This window comes from Aulonocara stuartgranti, assembly GCF_965226115.1.
Source record: "Aulonocara stuartgranti genome assembly, chromosome: 16".
NCBI classification, from domain to species: Eukaryota; Metazoa; Chordata; class Actinopteri; order Cichliformes; family Cichlidae; genus Aulonocara; species Aulonocara stuartgranti.
The window spans coordinates 26,082,766-26,099,831 of NC_138952.1; the positions used below are offsets into that span (position 1 = coordinate 26,082,766).

General features: G+C 41.2%; 1 protein-coding gene across 1 annotated transcript; it reads left to right on the forward strand.

Moving 5' to 3' along the window:
- The first annotated feature begins 14,092 nt into the window (after positions 1 to 14,092).
- LOC309691396 (sulfide:quinone oxidoreductase, mitochondrial-like) lies at positions 14,093 to 15,675 on the forward strand. Its single transcript, XM_082509007.1, is given in 2 exon segments — positions 14,093 to 15,248; positions 15,251 to 15,675. Coding segments are annotated over 2 exon segments (1,317 nt in total). The 5' UTR covers positions 14,093 to 14,150; the 3' UTR covers positions 15,470 to 15,675.
- Positions 15,676 to 17,066: the final 1,391 nt, after the last annotated feature.

The window sequence follows — 17,066 nt, forward strand, 5'->3', positions numbered from 1 at the left end:
TGTTAAGGACAGAATGAATGGGGCCATGTATCGTGAGATTTTGAGCCAAAACCTCCTTCCATCAGTGAGAACTTTGAAGATGAGACGAGGCTGGGTCTTCCAACATGACAATGATCCAAAACACACCGCCCGGGCAACAAAGGAGTGGCTCCGTAAGAAGCATTTGAAAGTCCTGGAGTGGCCTAGCCAGTCTCCAGACCTCAACCCCATAGACAATCTGTGGCAGGAGTTGAAAGTCCGTGTTGCTCGGCGACAGCCCCAAAACATCACTGCTCTCGAGAAGATCTGCATGGAGGAATGGGCCAAAATACCAGCTACTGTGTGTGCAAACCTGGTAAAGACCTATAGTAAACGTTTGACCTCTGTTATTGCCAACAAAGGTTATGTTACAAAGTATTGAGTTGTATTTTTGTTATTGACCAAATACTTATTTTCCACCCTGATTTACGAATAAATTCTTTACAAATCCTACCATGTGAATTCATGGATTTTTTTTTCACATTCTGTCTCTCACAGTTGAAGTGTACCTCTGGTGCAAATTACTGACCTCTGTCATCATTTTAGGTGGGGGAACTTGCACAATCGGTGGCTGTCTAAATACTTTTTTGCCCCACTGTAAGTCACTTATCTGCTCAGGCTGATGATAGACAGTGACAGCACATTTATACACTAGAATAGAACCTGGTGTAAAACAATTGAAAGAATTTACACTATGTAGATTAGACAATACAAGAAAAAAAATGAAAAAAGCATAAACACCATAATCTAATGAATATATGAAAAATTAACACATTTAATGCAAAATATTTTTAAATATGTTAAACGATTACTTGTGTTTATTTACTTCCTTATTATACAAGTACTTATATAACTTTACCACCATAGTGGATTATGAATTAAAAAATCATCATGTAGCTGAAGTGCAAACTGAGCTTTAATTTAAAGTTGTTTGAAAAAATGAACTGCATTAACTCTTTAAGAATTACAGGAAGTTTTATTGGTTGTATCTCATGTTCAGAGGCTGTTTTTTGCTGCTTGATCAAGCCACAAGAGTCACGAGTTACCACAAGATGGCGGAATTGCACACAGAGTGTTGGACCGGGACCAGTGTTGGACCAGGGTAAGGCTGAGTTTAAAAAACCAAAAAGCCTTCACGAGGTGATTGATGTGTAGCATTAAAGCTGCAGCAACAGCAGTTTAAAAAAGCAGACACCCCCCAAGCCGATCTTCTCGTACAAACTGAGAATGAATAAAAAGGGACTTGAGGGTGTTAGAAAATAAGAACGAGAATTATTTTGTTGTGCTAGCTACATTTAAAACGTGAGAGAGATCGTGTATCTAAGACGTGCAGTGCTATTAAGCAGGTCAGACACTCATGCTTCTACTACATTCACAGAGTATGAATATGAATCTTTGCAGTCTTGTGTAACCTACTTTTCTATTAGTACCTCTTCTGCTCTCATCTGTGCACACACACCCTTGTGTTAAAGGTTTACCAGGGAGCCTGATGTGACGTCAAACAGCGGACAAGGAAAAAAGAAACGGTATTGCCATGGAAACCTATCTCCCTCAGTTTCTCTATGATCTCTGATCTATCCTGAATCTGAGAACATGAAGGCTGTATTATTGCACAGACACGCACAAAATAATGCATCTTTGTGCATGACGTGGCAATCCTTTCAGGAAACCACATGGATGCAGAGCAGATGACTGCACAGGAGAGATTTGAATATATCTTTGGACTCTGTTTCAGATTTCAGATTTATCTTCAATGACAGGCTGCTGCTAATGTAGTGTAACCACACATTTAGTCCCATATACAGATTCTGACCTTATGAACTTCAAGCCATCATCAAAGCTTTTAAGGGTGGTTTGGGAGCCACAATGATTCTTGTGTGTTTCCGCACACCAGCAAATACTTTTTGCTTTAAAACGGCCAAAACGAGGATTTGGACTTACAGATGTTAAAGAGACAGCATAATGGGCTCTGTCATGGCTGTCCAATGTTGATACTTGTGTCGGTGATTTGCTGTAATCAATAAATTAAACTGGCTACTTAGGTGGTGCATGTCTAATGTGTTATTAAAGAGTTATTAGTCTCTCATTAGCTAGTTAGATTTGGGGAAATTGATGATGTGAGCCCTCTTCATTGTGTAGAAGAATGCAATAACTTCTGTTGTTTGACTAGCAAACACCAAGTGAGGAGGCAGCATAATTCTTGTCCAGCATAAGTTTCAGCCTGAATTGGACATAAGATAAACTGAGCTGGAGACCAGTGTGTTATGTTCCCTGTAAGGCCTGTCAAACTTTGCCCATGGTGGATTGTCTATGACAGGAGCTGCAGTAAGAGATAATCTTTCTCTTCAAGGACTGGGTTAAACAGATGACTACATTTGTTTGTGGAATTTCAAACGATGTTTCAAACGTGTGTAATATGTGATATACCTTGTGTTAAACTTTCCTCAAATACACACACACACACATACATATATATAGCATGGCTCTATAGACCGACCACTTGAGTTGGGCTCTAAGGCTGTTCATAGCGCTGAAACAGCTGTCACTCGCAGCTTTGCTTTGACAAAGAAAGAAATGGCTAGAACCACTGACAAATTCTTCTTTGCATGATATGAAAAAGACGTCCGTGACTTTTTTTTAGAAACTTTTTATTTATTTATTTATTTTTTAACATTTTACATGTTTGTAACTCAAAATTACTGATTGCCACTAAAAAATATGAGGAGATCACTTATCCTCATCCTGGTATTACTACATTAATTTTAGAATTCAGTTGAATATTTTCCTGATTGTTTTTCAGGCCCCATCTTATATTACCAGTCTAATTTGTTTACAGTGAGCTCACAGGTGTCACAGATACACAGGCAAAGGTTTATTACATATCCCAAGGTCATACGTCAAACACAGTGACAGAGCCTTTCCAGTCAGTGCTCCAAGTTTGGTTAATCAGTTACTACTTGACATAAAGAGTGCGGCCCTCCACCTCTGCTGTGAAGTGTAGGCCTTAAAGAAATTTTCATTCTACGGCCTTTCCAGCCCACTCTTTTCTCATTTGTTGCTGTGTGTCCACTGTGAGTACAGCATTTTGGTCAGTGATAATCATGTTTAAATTTACTTTTTAAATAAATTGTACTTAGTTTTACTAAATATCTGATATTTGTTATCATATGGTATCTACATATGAGTTACAGCACAAAGTCAGGTTTTGATTCAGGGCTTCTAAATTGTGGAACAGAAAACAACCGAGTTCAGTTTTTTGATGGGCTATCTGAACACTTCTTTTCTTTCATTGCACAGATGCATTAGGACTCTAAGTCAGCACTCAACACTTGCATTTATTTGGTTCTTGGGTCGAATGTGGTGAAGCTGCACTCTTTATTTTTGCATCAGGTTGTCACAGCCTCATCTGGCTCAGACCTACTGTTTAAATCTCCAGGGGTGTTCCTGTGTTGTTTCCAGCCTGTGGTGCACATGTTGTCCTCTTTAGCCATGCGGATTTGCTGTTGAATGAGCCTGTGAGATTGGCTGAACTGTTCATGTAATCTACTCAATTCAATCTGCGGGAAACAGAAGTATATAGAGATGTATTTACTGCGTCACACCAATTGTTTTACAGAGTAAAGCATATTCATTTGTAAATTTGCGAAACGTGTGAAGTAAGCAGGAGGTTTGCATCTTATTTTTATGATGGTGCCTAATTGACTTGGAGATCAGCAGGAAGCTAACCTTACTGTGGCATGTGTGCAGAATCTGACACTGTTTGCATATAGTGTGTAAAAAGTGGACAACCTGTTCCTCTGATAAGGCTGACTGCCTCTTTAAACAAAGACTAAATGCTGTCTGTTGCCATGAACAGATGCAGTGTGTGACTGTCCTGGAGAGAAACCAATGCTTTCATTTCTAGAAACCATAGTTAAAGTCAGTTAACTACTCATACTCAGATCGCTTCAAAGATCAATCATAAGATGTTCCCTGAATCTTCAGAGTCTTGAGATTTAAGAAAAGTGACCCAGATTCCATTTAATGCAGTGGTCCTCATTATTTTTTACATGTCAATTTTTAGTTTCAAAGCAGGTTCATGCAATTTGATTTTTCAACTGTTTTCACTTATTCCTGGGATGAGGAATAAGATTTCTAGCAAGGTTCCAAAGCTGTGACTTGGTTTCTTATCCACATAGGTGGTGTGCTTTTGACTTCTTGTTTTGACTAATTTAGGGAACGATTAAACAATGTTACTGGTCAAAAAAACAGTGAATTAAATGGTTTTTAATCCTTAATTTCATTCCATAATAACAATAAGCATTTTTATAATAACCTGGGTTGTTCATTCACTGCTATAATAGTTCAGAGAAACCAGCAGTTGACATGTGGACTACAAACTAAGGCCACAACTTTGCTTGGATAATGTCAGGTTTTGCCCAATTGGAATTTGCCCTTTCTTAATGGGAACGTGTCTCTAAGCTTTATCAAGGTGACTGTTTCTTCTGTAGAGCTGTAAGGCACTAACGCTCCCTCGGCTTGTTCAAGTAAAAATCCCACAGATGGTTCTAATTGTACAGCGGCTCAATGATGAATGCTTGCCAATCTAAACACCAGTTTATGAAGGGGGAGGGGAGGGCGAGGACTGCAGTATGTCCAACACACACAGGATCCTTATCCATGTATACATGTACACACACATGCACGCACACACACATGCTGCCAGTCACTGCCTGTCGCTGGCTCTCTGAGTGTTTACAGTGCCATAAGAGGGGGATCCTGGGAGGCAGCTATTTTTAGCTCTGGTTTCATCATTCTTCTCTCTCTGCTGTGTGCAGCTGCAGACTGGTGCTGCATTCTAATGAAGAGATGAGCGGATGGCAGTATAACACAGTGTTTTTGCTTCACACACGCAGAGAAAGGGCTACGACAAACTAGCATCGATTTCGAATCCCCAATAAATCACGATAATCACTAATAAATTTACTGTGATAGCATTTATTCATCACTCCTTTTACATTTATCCAGTATTATTTTGCTTGCATTATTTATTAGCAAAGCAGCCATGCTAAATGTGCCAAGCTGTAGCACACATTTGGAGCCTCAATCTGCAGTGTAGTAACGCTAGTTGGGAATGTTAACCAGCTGTACTCTGAACTCATGAAGCCGGCCATTGTTTCCTCCCTGGGCTGCCACAACAGACTCACCCCTTCAATTTCTATATTGTACAAGCCTGACACCCCTCACATACTCCTGCTCTCACCATTTACAATGTGATATGAATGAAACAAACACATGAAATAACTGAAAATGCCACTGTAACAATGAGGTACCTCAGTGGGAACATTGTGTAACATAGAGCAGTAGTTCTGCAACTCTAAGATTCTAGTTACTGTTAAGGACATCAACATTATGCATTTGTTTTTGGTTATTTATGTATTTTAAACCACCAGTCCCCAACCTTTTTTGCGCCACAGACCGGTTTATGTCCGACAATATTTTCACGGACTGGCCTTTAAGGTGTCGCGGATAAATACAACAAAATAAAAACAGTACCGGTACCAAAAAAAAAGAAAGAAAATTTATTCATAACACACGGGAAAATACCCAGGGAAACCAAGTTAATGATAAAAATGATTTAAAAAAAATAACGATAAAATCCTATAAAAACCCTGAAAACCATAAATTTCACACCCAGGCCTCAACTCTGGCCCGGCGGTTGGGGACCGCTGTACTTGATCATTAGATGTTGAATATAGTACATCTGGAAAGTATTCACAGGACTTCACATGTTACAGTCATATGCCAAAATAGATTAAATTAACACATAATTAACAAATAATGACAAAGTTAAAAAAAAAAAACCCATTGAAGTTCCTAATGAACAGTGTCCTCTATCATCATAAATGGAAGAAGTTTGGAACCACCAGGACTCTTCCCAGAGTAGTAGAAGGGCCTTAGTCAGGGAAATGACCAAGAATCCGATGGTCACTCCGACATGGCACTGTCCTTTCAGGAGCACAACTATTTCTTCAGAACTCAACCAATGAGGCCTGTATGGTAGAGTGGCCAGTTTGAGGTCTCTGGCCTGAATACCAAACGTCAAGTCTGGAGGAAACTCAGGCACTGCTCATCACCTGTCCAATACCATCCCTACAGTGAAGCACGGTGGTGGCAGCATCATGCTGTAGGGACTTTTCAGCAATAGAAACTTGGAGACTACTCAGCATCAAGAAAAATATGAATGCCAAAATGTACAGAGACATCCTTCATGATAACCTGCTCCAGAGTGCTCTGGACCTCTGACTGGGGTGAAGGTTTATCTTCCAACAGGACAATGAACCCAAGCCAGGCAGCCTTCACTATCAAAAGAACAATTTTAGCTCCTCCTACCAAACCAAAAAGAGCAGCAGGGGGTAATGGGGGACAGATGGGCAGATGATAGATGTAACTAGGGGAGCATAAATTAATACATATAGTATATGTATGCGGCTATTGAGCTGCAGGTTTTCAACCTCTGCCCTAAACACACAGGCAAGAGAACACAGGAGTGGCTTTGGGACCACTCTGTGAATGTTCCTGAATGGCCCAGCCAGAACCCATACATGAACCTGACTGAACATCTCTGGAGATTTCAAGCCAAAATAAAAAAATGACATTTAAAAAAAAACATTATAAACAAATTTTAATGTATTTAAATATTAGCCGCCTAGTTTTATCTTTTCCACCAATTACAGGCCCTGAAATGTGCTTCATACGTTTTTTGCTCACTACTGACTTTGTGGCTTTAAATATATTAAATATATATCTCCACCTGCTGATAATACAAGTTGGTGATTTAGGTGTGATTACACCTAACTCACTTTTACAGTCCAAAGGGCAACTTTGGAAGTCATTCCATTTTGTACTACCACATAGGCTTCATGTTACCTGGCTCAGTTCTAAAACCAAAGTCTTCTAGTAGTTAAAGTAATTCAGAAATACAAATACAAATACTAGTTGCAATGCTGTGTTAAAAGCAGCCACAATAGACAGGAAAACTTGGTAAAAGTTGAATGAAGATGGAAAACCACCAACTTTGATGTAATGCCTTTGCACTGCACCACATTCACAATAATATGGAGACATAAAAAACATGTTTGATTTCACAGTAAAATGAATCAGTTATCAAAGTGAGTCTTGGGTCACTATTGAGCCACAGCTTCATTGTTCTGGTTTAAGGTTATAGCTTTATTTTAAGACACAGGTGGCAGCTGATTAATTTAGACAATAAATAACAGAACAATTGGTGGTAAACTTCATTTAATAAGTAAAAATATATTCTTACTTTAGTATATGAAATCTAATTAGAGTAAAAATGCTTGGTGGTTGATATCAGTGGGGAGGTTCAGTGTTTCTGAAATCTTGGTGATGGTTCTTTACAAAAGGAAGATCCTGAGACTGAGATGAGGGACAGTCTTCAGGAAATGAGGCTTGCTGTGTATATTTTTGGAAATTAGTGTTCTTCAGCTTTCTCTTTGAAGGCCAATTGTCATGGAGACAAAACAGAAAAACAAGCTTATAATGGAATCAGAGTTTCCCAAAGCGAGGTCTATTGATAGCTCACTCCGAGTGGAAAACTGACATATCTGGGATGAACACTAGTTCATCCCAAATCTAGCGCTATGTTTTCCTTTCCTCAACCTTTCATCTCAGACCCCTGCTTGCCTCATGTTTTTACATAACTGCAGAGCTCTGTGCTTCTCTTAAACATCATCAGATTCAGATTGCACGGTAGTTACTGAATCTATTTGTGGCAATATAAACTGTATTTTGCTCCTAAGCAGCACACAATGGTTTGTTTATAGAGCACAGTTGCGTCACAGTAATTGAGATCCTAGTGAGAGCATTTTGAGCTGATGAAGCACTACAAGAGGCTGATAAATGACAGACCCTGGGTGTGCAGTCAAAAGTGAAAACTAGCACTGTGTCTTTGATAGAAACGTAAGATTTTCCAGAGAAATTCAAGGTTCCTTTTTCATGCTCCGGTCTCTCTTGATGACTGTGGGCTCAGCAAATATGTCTTTTACTAATAGAACATTATAGCGCTTTTTTATAGTTTCCTATTTGCCATTAAGGTGTCTCTGCTTTTAGATTTGTAGCTACACAGTCAGCCTATTTAAATGAAATATAACTGACCTTGCTTCCTCTGGAAATCAGACTTAAAAACATGTCGCGTTAATGATCAATGATTTCTTTTACTGGTGTAATGTAGCTGAGGAAATTTACTCAAGCATTCCACATTTGTCAGTTTTATTTATATAGCCCAATATAGCAACTTACACATTTGGTTCACAAGGTTTACAGCACATGACATCCTGTGTCCTTAAACTCATGGGGACAGATTTATGACTGCACTTACAAAAAGTTGGAACCCTGTTGGGCTATGTCAAATCCGTCCATCCATCTTCTTCCGCTTATCCAGGGCCGGGTCACAGGGGGAGCAGCCTATGCAGAGAAGCCCAGACCTCCCTCTCCCAGCCACCTCCTCCAGCTTGTCCTGGGGAACACCAAGGCATTCCCAGGCCAGCCGAGAGATATAATCTCTTCAGTGTGTCCTGGGTCTGCCGGTGGGACATACCCAGAACACCTCACCCAGGAGGCACCCAGGAAGCATCATCTGAACAATAGACTGGACTGGACTCATAACTCAGACGCCCTCTACAGGAAAGGGCAGAGCAGGCTGTACCTGCTGCGGAGACTCAGGTCGTTTGGAGTGGAGGGCCCACTCCTGAAGAAATTCTATGACTCTGTTGTGGCTTCTGCTATCTTTTATGGCGTGGTCTGCTGGGGCGGCAGCATCTCTGCTGGGGACAGGAAGAGACTGAACAGGGTGATCCGAAGGGCCAGCTCTGTTCTAGGATGCCCTCTGGACCCAGTGGAGGTGGTGAGTGACAGGAGAACGGCGGCTAAGCTGTCATCCCTGATGGACAACATCTCCCACCCCATGCAGCAGACTGTGACAGCACTGAGCAGCTCCTTCAGTGGGAGACTGCGGCACCCACGGTGTGGGACGGAGAGATTTCGCAGGTCTTTCCTCCCCACTGCTGTCAGACTCCATAATAAAGACTTTAACTGATCAAGCACACACATCCATACATATGCAATAATACTAAGTGCAATAATCCTTTCTGTCATCGTTGTATTTTTACTCAGTTGTATATAGTATTTGTATTTGTATTCTATTTTTATCTTATTGTATATTTATTTTATTTTATTCTACTGTATATAGTATTTTATTTTATTCTATTCTGTACAGTTGTGTACTGTATTTATTCTTATTGTATTCTAATTTTTGCCTCATAACTTTTGCACTGTCCACTTCCTGCTGTGACAAAACAAATTTCCCACGTGTGGGACTAATAAAGGTTATCTTATCTTATCTTATCTTATCTTATCTTATCTTATCTTATCTTATCTTATCTTATCCTTGTCAGATGCCCGAACCACCTCAGCTGGCTCCTTTTAATGTGGAGGAGCAGTGGCTCTACTCTGAGCCCCTCCTGGATGGCTGAACTTCTCACCCTATTTCTAAGGGAGCGGCCAGGAAGTCTATTTATGTCAAATGTACTGTACATTAAAAAGAAAAAAAAAGAATGTAATGATTTCCAAAACGTAACCTCCTAAGACATGAACTCTTTCATGGCGTGCATTTATATTTCTCTTTGCTATTTGGGCTGATTGGGACCTGATGAATGTAACAACAAAGAATTGCCTGATTTTTATTTTTTACCTGATTTTTGTTTCTGAGAAAAATGAGATCCACATATGAGCACATTCGGTTTAAATTTCGATAGAGCAGTGGCAGTATACTGTCCTCGTAAGTGGATATCAGGCCCTTGTAGAGCAAAATTTAGTATTTTGGTCTAGACAACCCAAAAAGTGATGTCCACATATGTGGACGCCAGGTCCTAGGAGATTAATAGAACACTGAAAACACACCAAATATTTGAAGTGAACGCCCCCCAAAAATACAATTTTAAGAGAAATATTAGCTTATTCTGAATGTAATGGCAGAAACATGTCTTAAAAAAAAATTGGGAAAGGGCCACTTTACCGCTGTATATAAGACTAAAAATCGGCCCTGGCATTTTTGGTTTAATTTCTAATTATTTCAAATTATTTTCCTCCATCTATCTTCTTACCATATAAATTACAATTTCCTCCATTTCTGCCTAGCCACTCTGTTTTGGGGGCTGTTGTCCCTCCTCCTGCAGTTTTTCAAAGCTAATGCTACTAACAGGAGCCTTCTGTAACTGCCCGAACTTACAAGTTGCTGCTGGTACTACTGTTGACTGTGAAGCAGCCAAGGCAGCTAGCATGTCAATTAATTTGACACATTTTGCTGCATCATTTCTAGGTTCTTTCTTTCCTTTTAGCTTTTTGCTGCACCTTTGTGCTTTTATTTGTCCATATTGCCAACCACTTGAGTCCAGAGGGAAGGTAGGGGAGGGCCCGGTTGCGTTAGGAGATTTGATTGGACAATCCAGTGTTGATAATGAAAACGAACAAATGGGCTTCTGTTGGTGTTTGTATGGTCAGTGTGCAGTGGCCCTTCAACCTGTATAATAATAGAAGGAATGCTATCCCAATCTTGTCTGATACAAGTGTCTATCTACTCAACAGTTGGGGGTCTTGACTGTGTCTTATTAAGCCGGACTGTAGTTATCGTGAGTTATGTTCTAAAACTAACCCGCGATAAGTGAAATCCGCGAAGTAGCCAACTTTATTTTTTACAATTATTATAGATGCTTTAAGGCTGTAAAACCCCTCACTACACACTTTATAGACTTTTCTCAGACAGGCACGAACATTTTCACACTTTTCTCTCTTGTTAAACACTCTCAAAATTCAAACCTTCGTAGAAAAATAAGTCCAGTATTATGGAATGAAACCAAAGATGAAACCCTGTTTTCAGGTCCACAACATGGGAATAGAGCAGCTGCCAGAGAATTCAACATTAATGAATCAATGGTACAGAAGTGGAGGAAGCAAGAAGAATGAGTTGAGTAAAGTCTGACTTATCTGACTGTTTTGTTTCGCTTAATGTACCTTATAATCTGAAAAATACAGTAACTTCTACCTTCCGTTAGCATGTCCAGAAGTCCAACTTTGTGGGCTATGGTTAGCATCTTCCTCTGCCTTTTGGGTGCTACAGCAGGTGCCTTTAACGGTGCAAAATGCTTTGTCGACATTGTTGTCTTTGTTGGGGAGAAAACTTACAAACATACAGTACACTTCAGAGTCACACTGTAGTGATCGAAGATCAAGATAAATTTGACAAGCTCAACACATTCTCCACTGTACAGGAGACACGGCACGGAAGAGATTGATTGACAATGGTCTACAGCCGATCACGACGCAGAACACAATGTGCTGTAAAAAAACAAAACAAAGCATGCAAAATTGCATAAAACTGCAGAAACAACAAAACAAAAACAGTGCAACACCAGACAGAACAGAATGATACAGACACAAGACAGTGCAGACACAACAATGCAATAGAAAAGTGCAACAGTGACAGCTGGTTGTGCAAAAACACTGACCATTGTGCAAAAGGTAACTTGATGTATGAAGGTGTGTGTGTGTCAGTCCAGCCAGAGTCCTTTTCATCAACTTTAGCTCAGCTTTTAACACGATCATTCCACAGCAGTTGGTGGACAAGCTGATGGTATTCGGCGTGAACCCGGCAACCTGCAACTGGGTTTTCAGCTTCCTGACAAAGCGGCAATAGACAGTCAAGGTGGGCAGCCACACATCAAAGACCATCTTAGAGAGCAGAGGCTCTCCTCAGGGGTGTGTCCTGACACAACTGTGGTTGGTCTCATCACTGACAACGACGAGTCTGCCTATAGAATGGAAGTGGAGCAGCTTGAAGTGTGGTGTAGACCCCACAATCTCTCCATCAATGTGGACAAAACAAAAGAGATGGTGATCGATTTCAGGAAGGCTGGCAGAGATCACCACACTGACCTCACCATAGATGGTACTGCTGTGGAGAGGGTCAGCAGTGTTAAGTTCCTGAGTGTACACTTTGCTGATGACCTGTCCTTCTCCATTAACACCACACCAGTTGTCAAAAAGCACAAAAGTCTCCACTCCCTAAGGAGACTCAGAAAAGCAGCACTCTCCACACTTCACCTCACAACTTTTTACAGAGGCATCATCGAAAATATCCTGACACAAAGTTTTACATCTTGGTTTGGCAGCTGCAAGTCCTATGAGAAGCGTCAACTCAGTAGGATTGTTAAGAAGATTGCCCCCCCCATCGCATCTCTCTACACACAGCGCTGCATATGCAGAGCTATCTACATCATCAGAGACCCCCACCACCGCTCGCATGACCTGTTCTCCCTTCTGCCATCTGGCAAGAGGTACAGGAGCATCAGCTGCAGAACCACCAGGATGCTGGAAGGGTTCTTTGCACAAGCCGTGAGACTGATAAACAGACTGTGACCCATCCCCACCCACACAGCTATTCACACAGCTACACTGTGAGGTCCACAAACGGACTGTAATGCCCCCTACCTACACACACACATACACACATACAATACACTCCCCAGATGCATACACTACCTAATTTAACCATCCCCTTCTGTGAAAGGACTGCTGCTGTCTACCCGAATGAATGTGACTTGAGTTTGTTTTAGAACTTAGATTTTATGTTATTTATCCATAACTATTGTTGCAATTCATTACTGCCTTTTTACTGCTCTTTTTAAACTTATTCTTTTTAGACTGTATTGTTTATTGCACTGTAGAGGCTGGTGAGAAACAGTATTTCGTTTCAGGCTGGATAACACCATACGAAATGACAATAAACTTCTTCAGTCTTGAGTGTTCAGGAGTCTGACATCTTGGGATAAGAAACTGTTGTGCAGTCTTGCAGTGCCGAATGCTTCGGTACCTCTTGTCAGAAGGCAGCATGGTAAAAAGTTTGTGTGAGAGGTGCATGGGATCCTCCACAATGCTGGTGGCTTTGCAGATGCAGCGGGTACGATAGGTGGGCACAATAGGCAGTTCTTACTATCCGTTGCAGGGTATCGCAATCCGATATGGTGCAGTTACCATACCAGACAGTGATGCAGCTGCTCAGGACACTCTCGATAGTCCACCTGTATAAGGTGGTGAGAATGGATGGTGGGAGATGGGCTTTCCTCAGCTTCCGCAGGAAGTAGAAGCGCTGCTGGGCCTTCTTGGTTATGGAGCTGGTGTTGAGGAACCAGGAGAGGTTCTCTGCCAGGTGAACACCAAGGAATTTGGTGCTCTTGACAACCTCCACAGAGGCTCCATCAATGTTAAATGGACAGTGATCTCTCCATGCTCTCCTGAATTCGACAATCATCTCTTTTGTTTTGTCCACTTTCAGAGACACCTTGTTGACTCTACAGCAGTCTGTTAGCTGTTGCACCTCGTCTCTGTACGCTAACTCATCGCTTTTGCAATCATGTTATCGGCAAACTTGATGATATGGTTTGAACTGTGCATTGCTGCACAGTCACGAGTCAACAGAGGCTGAGCACACAGCCCTGAGGAGCTCCAGTGCTTAGTGTGGTGGTGTTGGATATGCTGTTACCGATCTGGACTGAGTCGATATTTATACCAGTGCTGACTCCTCCTCCTCGCTAGATCGTCTGCTATCCAGAATCAGTTCTAGGCTCTCTCATGTTTTGGAATCGTTTTTTGTATTGTTACCAGTGTTGGGGAATAACGGAATACATGTACCGGCGTAACATATTTAAAATACAAAATATCAGTAATTGTATTCCGTTACAGTTACCGTTTAAAAAGGTGGTATTTAGAATGCAGTTACTTTGTTGAAATAAAGGGATTACACGGCGGTCTTTTCCTGTTTCATATGCTAGGCTGTCCCATCTTTTTTTGGTAATTCCACGCTGGTGGAAATCCAAACAAAACGCGCATTAAGAGGCTCTAATGCCTGTGCCTCAATCTCATGGTCCATGTCACCTCTACTTGCAGCCCGCATAATGACGTGACGAAATATTTTTTTTAAATTATTGTTCAAAAATTAATTAATATGAAGGCTAAGAGCATTCCGCCTAAACGGACATTAACACGCGAGGTTGACAGCGCTCCTGCTGAGACACAGGATGGATGCACTGCGTCATCTCAAGCAGTGCCACCCGAGGGGCATTGCTATCTCTCAGTTTCACACAAGCAGCCCTGCCTCTGCCAAACAGCATTACAAATTGCTTGTGCTGGGAGGACGAACTGGCGGTATCGCAATGAGCTCCCGGATGAAGAGGCTGGTGGGAGCAGAGAATGTAGCTGTGGTGGAGCCCAGCGAGATCCACTACTATCAGCCAATATGGACCCTGGTTGGTGCTGGTGCAAAGACTGTAGCGTCCTCAAGCCGTCCCACTGCGAGTCTTATGCCATCTGGAGTGAAATGGGTGAAATCTAAGGTTCAGGAAATTAACCCAGAGACAAATACTGTACGCACAGATGACGGGACTGAAATCTCATATGAATATTTGATTGTGGCGCTTGGTTTAGAGCTCCATTATGAGAAGATCAAAGGACTCCCAGAGGGGTTTGAGCACCCAAAAATTGGCTCTAACTACTCTGTCCAAACTGTGGAGAAGACGTGGAAAGCATTGCAGGATTTCAAAGAGGGCAATGCTGTGTTCACTTTCCCAAATACTCCTGTGAAATGTGCTGGAGCGCCACAAAAGATCATGTACCTGTCAGACGCCTACCTCAGGAAGACGGGCAAAAGAGCAAAAGCCAATGTGATCTATAACACATCATTGCCTGTGATCTTTGGGGTAAAGAAATACGCTGACTCACTGTGGGAGATTGTGAAAAAGCGTGACCTACAGATTAACCTGAGGCACAACCTGATTGAAGTGCGCGCAAATAAGCAAGAAGCTGTGTTTGAAAATCTTGGCAAACCAGGGGAAACCAAAGTTATCGAGTATGAAATGCTTCATGTTACACCGCCAATGGGACCCAGCTCGGTGATTAAAGGCAGTCCGCTGGCCGACGAGATCGGCTGGTTGGATCTGAACAAAGAAACTCTCCAACATACCAAGTATCCAAACGTGTTTGGGATCGGAGACTGCACCAACCTTCCCACATCCAAAACCGGAGCAGCTGTCACGGCACAGTCTGCCGTCTTGAGCCGAACTATCAGCAAAATATTGAAAAAAGAAAAACCAGATAAGAAGTATGATTGGTATACTTCACATGTCCCTTGGTCACAAGCTACAACACAGTAATCCTGGCAGAGTTCGACTACAACGGACAACCGCTGGAAACGTTCCCCTTCAACCAAGCCAAGGAGAGGCAATTAATGTACCACATGAAAGCAGATGTGATGCCTCACCTCTATTGGCATGGGCTTCTTAGGGGGCTGTGGGGCGGACCGGGACCTTACAGGAAAATCATGCATCTTGGGATGAAATGAAACCTCATCTTCAGTTTGAATCTGAAAGGAAATTCATTGTGTAATCATCTACCCAAGGGTGCACACGCATATGGATAAAGGAGTAATGTGAATGTTTTGAACATCATGATTAATCGGTCTCACAGAAAAGCTCATTTAAGTAGCGTTTTTGATATTACTGTGGAATTAAACGACTGGAATGATGGAGTGGGTCTAAACTGCTCATAGATCAGCTGTTTTTTTTTTTTTTGTTTGTTTGTTTTGGTTTATTGGTACTTTTGACAGCCCAATGAATGGCCGGTCGAGATGCTTTCATAAGCCAGAGATGGGGCTTTTATAGGGACAGAGAACAAAAGTTTGTAGAACACTCTTACTCCACACCTCTGGTGTTTTTTGTTGTTGTTTTGTTTTTTTCAGTTATAGTTGGTCAGCATTGGCAAAATTTATATAGTGACATTAAAAAACCAACTCTAAATTCAGATTATTTCAGGGTAGCCTTTAAGCACAGCATATAAATATTACTCTTTCCCAGATTGCTACATTTAAAACCATGCACATGTGTACAGTTTAGTCATTGTGCGTGAGATGTGTTCAAGTCTTTGGCTTTATTTAGAGTTTTAAACTAATCAAGCTACCACACATTGTGTAGGATTTGCCATTTGGGGTGTTTAAACATTAACATGCAGGCTACAACAAGTGCTTTTTCTTGCATTTAGACGTCAGTGTCTGAAGTAGAGTTTTGTACATGATGATTTTTTTAAAAATTTTTTTTTATTAGTCCTCAACTGAGGCGAAAACATCTTGGTGGCTGTACAGTCAACGCTAGCTTCATTGTATTAAAACAAAACAAAAAAAATCCTATAATCATTAAAATGACTGAAGCTTATGAAACCTCAAAAAAAAAAAAATTAATATGAAGGCAATAGGCAGAGTGTTACAGGCATCGCCCTAAAGAATGTAGCCTCATGGGCAGTGTAGTCCAGTTTTAAGTAAGCTATTAAGACTCGACTGTACACTGTGTTCGTGTTTTTCTCCGAAACAATAAATTCCGTTGGAGCAGCCTTTCAAAGTCTCTCTCTGTCTCTTGCTAGCAAAGTTGACCCAGACAACAAAGTAAAGCTAGTTTTCAGCTACGAGCCCAACACGGAACCGACGTATTAGGAGCCGCGGACCTGTTTTATATACGCGTGAAACAGTTTTCTATACGAGGTCGCTGCAAAAAGTGCAGCCTTATCTAATGTCCACCCTACTGTTACTCATTTTTTATTAAGATTTAAAAATCTAATTGCTATTGGTATCTTTCAGTAGTAGTAATAAATCACACAGCAATAGTACATTCATGTAGTTGTAAAACGCATAATCTTCAGTCAATTCCACGGACCACTCTAACCTGCTGCTTGCAGTAATCAACAGCCTGCTCGCCTTTCCCCTACTCACACACATTTATGTCTGTATGCAAATATATGTATGTATATATACATATATTAGTGCTATCAGCGTTAATCTTGTTAAAATGACATTAACGCCATAAACGCATTAACGCGGCAAATCTCCGTTAGCGAGTTAACATGGATTGCCCCGTGCAAGGGCTGCATAGCTTTAACGCATCAGCGCAGTT